The 9180-nt window shown below is 45.0% G+C and overlaps 1 protein-coding gene across 1 annotated transcript; it reads left to right on the top strand.

Annotated features, from left to right (window-relative positions):
- Positions 1–5413: 5413 nt before the first annotated feature.
- On the top strand, positions 5414–8969 carry LOC127760340 (26S proteasome non-ATPase regulatory subunit 13 homolog B-like). Its single transcript, XM_052284580.1, has 6 exons — positions 5414–5659; positions 5941–6387; positions 6517–6597; positions 7317–7513; positions 7609–7708; positions 8445–8969. The coding sequence occupies exons 1-6, from the start codon at positions 5513–5515 to the stop codon at positions 8628–8630; spliced, it is 1158 nt and encodes a 385-aa protein (XP_052140540.1). The 5' UTR covers positions 5414–5512; the 3' UTR covers positions 8631–8969.
- Positions 8970–9180: the final 211 nt, after the last annotated feature.

Here is a 9180-nt window from a genome sequence, read left to right as displayed (position 1 = left end):
GTTTGAATATATTCAATAGGAAAAAGTATGAATTACCCCCTCGAACTATCGCGGTCGTCTGAATTACCCCCCTGAACCACAAAACTAGACATTCTTCACCCCCAACTATGCAAACCGGACGAATTACCCCCCTCGACCCAATCCACGGTGGTTTTGGTCTACGTGGCGTACACGTGGCAGTCCAGTCAGTGTTTTTTTAATTAAAAAATTGTGGGTCCCGCATGTAATACTCTTCTTCCTCTCTCTCTCTCGCTCTTTTCTCTCTCGCGTAGCGCGCACGGCGAGGACAAGCGCGGGGACGGGCGGTCGGCAGGAGGCTGCACCGCGTCGGCAAGAAGCCTTTGGCTGGGAAGAAGCCTCTGGCTGCTAAGGTGGATCCAGACGAGGATGACGCGGCGGAAGAGTGCGACGATGGTGCGGTGGTGCTCGGCGGCGTTGAGCGAGAGGTAGCAGGCGAGGAGGTCCTGCAGGTCCTCCAGCCGCCAGACGCCATTGGTGCACAGCATCTCGATCATGCTGTCCACCAGCTTGATGAGGACATTCTCTACTATTACCCGCTGGCAAAGACGCAAAAGTCGAGCGCCGACCGTATGAGCCTCTGAATAATCCTACCTTGCTTAGCTTGGGAGAAGGAAGACACCTTAAAAGAGAGAGCCACCCTTCCCCTATTGGACTATTTTTTTAGGGAGATTGGGCCTTTCCCCGAGTGGGTGTGCCTAAGAACTATTGGGGTCTGGGCAACCTTAATTTATTGGGCCTCGGCCAACCCCACCTGGGCCGGATCGTTATCATTTGGTATCAGAGCTGAGCCCTTGTTAAGAGGGTGGGAATGATGAGGACATCTTCCACTATTATCCGCTGGCAAATACGCAAAAGTCGGGCGGCGACCGTGTGAGCCTCTGAATAATCCCACCTTGCTTAGCTTGGGAGGAGGAAGACACCTTAAAAGGGAGAGCCACCCTTCCCCTATTGGATTAGTCTTTTAGGGAGATTGGGCCTTTCCCCAAGTTGGTGTGCCTAAGAACTATTTGGGTCCAGGCAACCTTAATTTGTTGGGCCTCGGCCAACCCCACCTAGGCCAGATTGTTATCATTTTGGTGGAGATGCGGGGTATTCTTGAATACAAAGAATACAATACCGTGAATAGATTATTCCAATTTGCTTGCAAAGCTGAAAGAGAAGTGCAGGGACGCAACAAGCATAGGAGTTCTTTTGCAGGTGCTACTTCCACACGACAATCAACACCACGTCAATTTACTACGGCCGTTCGTCCACCTACCTCCACGCCATCCCATGCTCAAGAAACAAGCAAAAACGCTTCAGTTCAGACTCCAGCCAAGAGTGCAACTTCAGTAGCTTCCACTGGACGTACCCGTGATATTACATGTCATAGGTGCCATGGCATTGGACACATTGCCCGCGACTATCCAAATTAGCGAGCTCTATTTGTGAATGATGATGGTGAGTATACTTCTACTAGTGATTGTGATGATGAATATGCTTTAGTTGCCACTGACCATGTAGGAGGACAAGATAACGATGACATCGAGGAAGTCCATTTGCATCCAGAGTCGCTAGATCAGTATCCTAGCCTAATTGTCAAGCTAGCACTTAGTGCTAAAGAGAAGTGTGAAGAGCAAAACCAACGCCACAATTTATTCCAAAGCAAAGTTCTTGTGAAAGGCCATACCGTCAAAGTGATTATTGATAGCGGGAGTTGCAACAATTTAGCAAGTGAAGAGATGGTCAAGAAGCTTGGCTTGACTACCCATCCACATCCACATCCGTATCATATTCAGTGGTTTAATACATGTGGTAAGATGAAGGTAACCCGCTTGGTTAAAATACCTTCTTCTATAGGCTCCTACCATGATCAAATTGAATGTGATGTTGTGCATATGCAAGCTTGTTCTGTTATTTTGGGGCGACCATGGCAATATGATAGAGAAGTTGTTTTTGATGGTAGGACTAATACATATAAATTTATATTCGATGGTAAAAGAGTTGTTTTGCATTCTATGACTCCAGCCGCTGCTTTGAAAGATGATCTTGCAAGTCTTGAATGTGAAAAGAAAGCGAAAAGTGAAAATCAGATTATTACTAAGAATCTTGCTTCACCTAGTACAACAGAACCAAGTGCCACAAAGAATGAAATTAAGTTGACGGGTGCTTTGTTAGCTTCTAATATAATATTTGTGCACTAGAAGAGCCAGATTCTTGTTGCTATGCTCTATTTTGCAAAGATCATATACCCACATTGGCTACTGCTTCCAGTACTTTATATTCTTTGCTACTCGCTGTTACTAACCTTTTGCAGGAATATGAGGGTGTTTTTCATGATGAGATACCTCCAAGGATGACCCCTGGACGACAGAGTGAACACGATCAAGAAGATGGGATTGAGTCAAGGACGACTCCAATTCAAGAAGGGGAGGATGATGAGGACATCACTTCGTCGGAAACGCACATAACTTCACACGTTCCAATGATAATTCCAAGTCCAAGTCCATTTCGGCCTCCGGAGATAGCATTGACTTCAAACGGACCTAGCGTCTTCTTGCCAACTCCGATTTGGGTGATCTTGGACTTTGTGGAAAGCTATCTCGCTACCTTTCAAACGCATCCGGTCTCATGTCCAAATTCATCTCGAGTCAACGGGAATCACCAAAACAAGACAGTGCTTTTGCTCAAACCGAACTTGGGTCTTGGGCCTTGTAATAGACTAGACCCATCTCGGAAGTGTCTCCCTCCACCTCCACGAATTAGCACTTAACCCTAACTTTATTTTCCTCTATAAATAGCTTTGTACATCCTTAAAAACAATTGGGTTTTGTTTAGTTGAATTTTGCCAAGTGCCATTCACCTTGTCTCTAGTCTTCGTTCGATTAGTCAGCTACTATAGATTCAGAGCCCCTAATAGTTGGTGTGTTGATTTGCTGGGTCGATTAGATCTACCACTTCAATTGCAACTATTCCTTTGTGCTTAATTACCTATTTTCAATATTTAGATTGCATCTTATCTTCCTTTGTGCTTAATTACCTATTTGCAATATTTAGATTGCATCTTATCTTGTTCTTGCAGTGTTCTCTCGTTTGCATTGCAGGGATCATCAACCGCGGGTCACGGTTGATACGACATTGTTTGTGGTGTAGCGATTGCAGGCGTCCTGGACTTGTTCTGGTTGGTAGCCACATCGCAAACGTCGCACTCGATCAAAGCGAGAGTTATCCCCCTCACCAGAAGATTGGGCCACGAGAGAAAGCGTCATCACAGCTCCAGCTCTGCTCCATCGACTCCATCACCACCGCCTCGCTCTCGCGCAGCCACATCCACCACAACCGCGGCCGCCGGCTCGGCCTCCCCGCGCTCACCGACGACGACGACGTCGGCACCGGCGCCGGCACTAGTGTGCCGGCATTGTTGCTGTCATGGCCGTCGCCGCTACTGCCGACGCACGCACGGCCGCCGACCCAAGCTCCATGTGTCATCACCGAGCTCGCATTTGGATCTGGGGTGGTGGAGCGGGATTCCCAGTCGCCATTCACGCCTGCGTCCTCGGTGGAACCGCGTCCACCAGTCTCCGTCGCCGATCCTGGCACGAGGAGGTGGGATGGGGCACGGCGCGACGGCTCGGAGGAGGAGCTGCAGTGGCGGTGGTGTCCCCGCGCGTCCCCGTGCGCCCACAACGAGGAGGAGGAGCCCACCGCCCACCACGTGTCCCCGTGCACCCAGTTGGCCTCCGCCTCCGGCGGCCGCCGTCGTCCTCAGGCCCCCTCCGCCACCCACAACTGGCTCCGCCCCCCACGCGCCGCCGTCCTCACCTCGCCAATCGAATCAACGATGAGTCCGCCTCCGCGCCGCCACGCTCGCCTCACCTCGCCGACCGCCCACACCGACCGCCCGTCCCCGAGCTCGTCCTCGCCGTGCGCGCTGCGCGAGAGAGAAAAGAGCGAGCGAGAGAGAGAGAATAGAGAGAGGAAGAAGAGTATGACAGGCAGGCCCCACAATTTTTTATTAAAAAAACGTTGACTGGACTGCCACGTGTACGCCACGTAGACCAAAACCACTGTCGATTGGGTCGAGGGGGGTAATTCATCCGGTTTGCATAGTTGGGGGTGAAGAATGTCTGGTTTTGTGATTCAGGGGGGTAATTCAGACGACCACGATAGTTCGGAGGGGGGGTAATTCGTACGTTTTCCTAATCAATATGAATCTCGTTTTGTCACATATTTTGGGTGGAGTACAATGATGCAAATAGATCTTAAAAACAATATGTGATTTAAAATATATAATTTATTAAAGAGATTAGAAAAAGATACATACTATTGCATTTTTCAAGTTAAAAGGTGACACTAGATGGAGTACAAACCAGCTATCACTAGCTGTGTAGTCACGTCCACAATGAAAAAAAGTATGCATTAAAGTTACTTTCTCTTTGTTATAAGTTACTTCTATAATATATGTAAATTACTTTTAGGCTTTATTAAATTTACTTTTATATGTCTAAGAAGTAATTTAGTGAAATCTAAAAGTAATTTAGATATATTATAAAGTAATTTATAATTTTTCATCAAAATATAACCATGTGAGATTTTATTATAAAGATTTAATTGTTACGAACACAATGATGTAATCGAATCATAAATCGGATAAGTATTTAAGAGAAGATTTTATTTCAAGTATAGATGGATAGGGTTTCTCATAGATGATGTGGTAGCTGATTTAGACAAAACAGCTACCACTATATATGTAGTCACGTCTTATATTAAAATAAGACACATTCAATTCTATATTTAATTTTTATGGGATGGGGTAAGTATGATTGAGTGTTACATTTAACTATTTGTCTTTTTTAAAATGTGACAATTACGGATTTAACACTCACTATTTATGACATATGTACCATCATGTGTCTATAACATATAAGTTTAATGACAAATCCTTTATGACCATTCATAAAAGTGGAAAATAGTTAATTATTCCTGATTGAGTAGTATAGGGACGCACACTTACACACACCACGCGTGTAAGTGTGTGTCCCTATATTACTTACACGTGTGGTGTGTGTAAGTGTGCGTCCCTATACTACTTACACGAGATTGGAGGCACTAGGCCTCAGTGCACGGCACGCGTGTATACCTTGTTACCGCCGGGACCAACAAGAAGTCAGTCCCGGGTAAAGAGAGGAAAAAAAACCCGGGCGAAGGACGAGCGTCGAGTCTAGGGATTCGAACCAGACTCGTACGCTGGTCGGCACGGAGCGAGCCATCAATCAATTTCCTCCCACGGGAACTCCATGGTGATGGTGGGCTGGGCCAGTCCGGGCCGTGTTACCATCTGCAACTTCGTGCCGGCCGGGCCCAGCACGGGAATCCCATCCCCAACCTCCGGCAGGAGCCCAGGACGGCACGGCGCAAGTATCCTTGTTCCTCCGGCTCTGCTCCTCCTCCTCCTCCTTCCAACAAGAGTTGATTCTACAGTACAGATCCCTCCCTCCTCCAAAGCTTTCCCATGGCGCTGCAGTACGTGGAGGCACAGCGCCAGGCGCGCCCCGACCTCGCCGACGCCTACGCCGACCTCGCCGACCTCTACCAGCGCAAGCTCTGGCACCAGCTCACCCTCAAGCTCGACCACTTCCTCCAACTCCCCGCCGCCCAGGTCTGCACTTTTCCCCTTCCCCTTAGATGCGCCTCTTCTAGGTTAGCCACTGCCCCCCATACGGATCTCGCCGCAAACCCTACCCGCCGCGTTTGTAGGTGCTCGATCTCAGCCCTAGTTGAGTTGGCCCTGCCCTGATACCGATCCGGCCGCCGCAAGAAGCCACCACTTTGTGTAGACTTAGCTGAATGTTTCAATCTTGGATTACTTCAACAACCATATGCTTAGGGTTTTAACTGATGGGCAATCCTGCAATTCTAACGGCATTCATTCTCCCACAGACTGGCGACACCATCATACAGCTCTACAACAATTTCATCTCTGACTTCGAGACGAAGATCAATCTTCTCAAACTTGCCCACTTTGCGGTCATCGCTTCACGCCAGTACCCTGACAAGGATGCCGCGATTAGTTTCCTCGAGGGGGTAACCACAAAACTGCGCGAGACGAGGGAACGGCGCATCGATGAACCCGTTCTCTATGTCAAGATGCAGATAGCTGCAATTAACCTTGAGAAGGGAGATCAAAAGGAGTGCAAGAAGCTTTTGGATGAAGGGAAATCCACCCTTGATAGCATGACTGATGTTGATCCCACAGTCCATGCTAGCTTTTATTGGATATCATCTCAGTACCATAAGGCTCGCCAAGAATTCGCTGAATTCTATAAGAATGCTCTTCTTTATCTGGCCTACACTACTGTGGAGTCGCTCTCTGAGTCATTCAAGCTGGTATTAACAATGCCAATTACATAACAGAAAAAAAATAGCATTTCCTCCTCTCATTAGTTAGTTTAATAACAACATACCGTGCATATTGTTTGTATTGATAATTTACCCTTTGACACTGTCATGTGTCAGGATTTGGCATTTGATCTCTCCCTTGCAGCCTTGCTTGGTGATAACATATACAACTTTGGGGAATTATTAGCTCACCCGATTGTAAGTTGGGCTTTTCTTGGGCATGATTTCTTTGTTCCCACTGCCTACCTTTCATTTAGTCATATCATTTGTGCTAGTTGATTACTTGATTATGGCATTAACTCCACTTGCCTCTATAAACGTTACATGCGGCATGTTGTCATCCTCAGGAATAATCAGTTTACAAATTATGCTTTGTAATGTGAACTGCAGGGCTCCCAAAGAAGTTGCATGTGTGTTATAGTAGTTAGGCTTCGTGGTTTTGTAGTTCTGTACGCAGATTAACAACATTTATTGCTAAATTGGCAACAGTAATTTCATGAGTTGAATGTATGGAGTTAAGATTGACATGATTTTTGCTATGTAGCGAATATAAAATACAATGAAAAATCATGTGATAACTTGTGATTTTTTTTGGCTGAAATTTCAATAATGTAAATGTAAACCACTGAATTGTTATTACGGAAGCTTTGTACTTTCTTTGAATGGAAACAGCGTAAACTTAATTTTGCATAAATTAACGGCAAACCATCTTTAGTTGAAAATTAACTTAGGTGGACTAATTTTTTGTTGGGAAAATTGATATTGACCTGTGGAAGCCTTCAGCCCCCAAACAGAATTATTCCACAAATGCTACAAGGTGTTTTTTTAATGCTTGAATGGCCCCCTAAATCTATGTCAGCATATAGTTGTCAATTTGATACATCTCTGTTCTGAAACTGCTATTTTTTAATCCTTAGATCAACAGTCTAATTGGAACCAAGGTGGAGTGGGTCTATCATATGTTGCAAGCATTCAACACTGGCAACCTAGCTCTCTACCAAGAACTTTGCAAGGTCCACAACGCTGCTCTTAGTGCACAGCCAGCTTTGGTGCAGAATGAACGAAAACTGCTAGAGAAGATCAACATTCTATGTCTGATGGAGATAATCTTTACGTATGACTTTGCTACTTGCTTTTATATGACAAGAACAAATGCCCTATTCCATCGTTTTCTTTCTTCTAAGCCTTGTGTTCTTTTTCATGTTGTAGCCGGCCATCAGAAGACAGAACTATCCCATTAAGTGTTATAGCTGAGCGCACTAAGCTTTCTATCAGTGATGTGGAATATCTTCTTATGAAGAGCCTCTCGGTAACTGCATTTCCTACTTTCTATCTTCCATAAGATATTATTTGCATTTTCATGGAAATTCATTGTTGTTATGCATAAATTGATTTTAAGCTTGGGAGTTGCTGCCGGTTTATGTTGCAGCTGGATCTGGAATAGTGATTGTTGATAACTTGTGATGCATATCACTGCTGTCAATTCCTTGACTTTCTTAACTTGTAATTTACTTGGTGATTCTTTATGGTTTGTTTTGTGAACCTTTAGTGGTGAGTAATGACCTACGAGTGTGTTGGCAGTTCAACTAGTCCTGTGATTCATGTCTTTGCGTTTGGATGATCACAGCCCTGTTTCTTTTCTTGTTGCATGTCACTTCCTTTTGCCTTAATGCTATTTCACTGTTTGCACAATGCATCAGCCAGTATTCCTAGTGCTAATGCATCAGCTTCATTACCGTTCTTTCCAGTTCCACCTTTTTCAGACTTCCATTACAGTTTCTTTCTAAATCATTAGTACATGATTCTCACCCTGAAAAGCAGGCTATCTAGTACTTCCTCTGTTTCACAATGTAAAACTTTCTAGCATTGCTTATATTCATATAGATATTAATGAATCTAAACATATATGTGTCTAGATTCATTAGCATCTATATGAATGTGGGCAATGCTAGAAAGTCTTACATTGTGAAATGGAGGGAGTAGTCAAATATTGAAATTATTTTAGTCGCTAGTGTATCAGCTGCCATGCATTTTCTCCACTGCAGGTTCATCTTATAGAAGGGATAATTGATGAGGTGGACAGCACAGTTCACGTGTCATGGGTCCAGCCTAGAGTACTTGGAATTCCACAGGTGAAGGCCTTGCGTGAGCGGCTGGACGCATGGGTCGGAAAAGTTCACACTACACTGTTGTCAGTTGAGGCAGAGACCCCTGATCTTGTGGCTGCATAACTTATCGACCACTTGTCCTTTCGCTATACGAGCTTGGTCAACAAGGCTGCGGTGCTTAATGAGAGGTGATCTGGCTGTGGTGCTTATAGTTTTCTGGAGAATGAGAACATGTTGCCTTGGATATTTCCCTGCGTCCTGTTGATCAGGATCTGTAATTTCACCCTTTCTTTTATCCTTTGGGCATTGAGTCCTGGAGCTATCACGGAAAAGATACAAACGGGCCAAAAGTTTCATACCGGCAAGATGTTATCGTAGTTCTTTTAGTCAAATTTAGATTGTAATGCAGAGGATTATTTCCCCTTTTTTTTTTTACATGGATGCAGGAAACTCTAGCTGATTCCCGTTGTGTTAAGAGGCTGGTGCAGTAGTGCATGACGTTTGGACTGGCAAACAGGGAGCGCTTATTCGTTGTGCGTTTTGGTGAGGTGCTGCATAGTGCTTACAATACTTTTTTTTCAAATAATTATAATTTAATGAAATTTTGCAAAAAAAAAAAACAGAAAAAGGACCAAGTTCTAAAAAATCAGTAACCTATCGGCAATTGGGTGCC

This window comes from Oryza glaberrima, chromosome 1 (genome assembly GCF_000147395.1).
Source record: "Oryza glaberrima chromosome 1, OglaRS2, whole genome shotgun sequence".
Taxonomy (NCBI): Eukaryota; Viridiplantae; Streptophyta; class Magnoliopsida; order Poales; family Poaceae; genus Oryza; species Oryza glaberrima.
This window is presented reverse-complemented; position numbering and strand designations above follow the sequence as displayed.

Excerpts from the sequence above, each read along its gene's own strand:
- LOC127760340 (XM_052284580.1), top strand. The coding sequence starts at position 5,513 with ATGGCGCTGCAGTACGTGGAGGCACAGCGCCAGGCGCGCCCCGACCTC. Across the intron at positions 5,660-5,940 it reads TCCAACTCCCCGCCGCCCAG|ACTGGCGACACCATCATACA; the intron begins GTCTGCACTTTT and ends ATTCTCCCACAG. Across the intron at positions 6,388-6,516 it reads TCTCTGAGTCATTCAAGCTG|GATTTGGCATTTGATCTCTC; the intron begins GTATTAACAATG and ends GTCATGTGTCAG.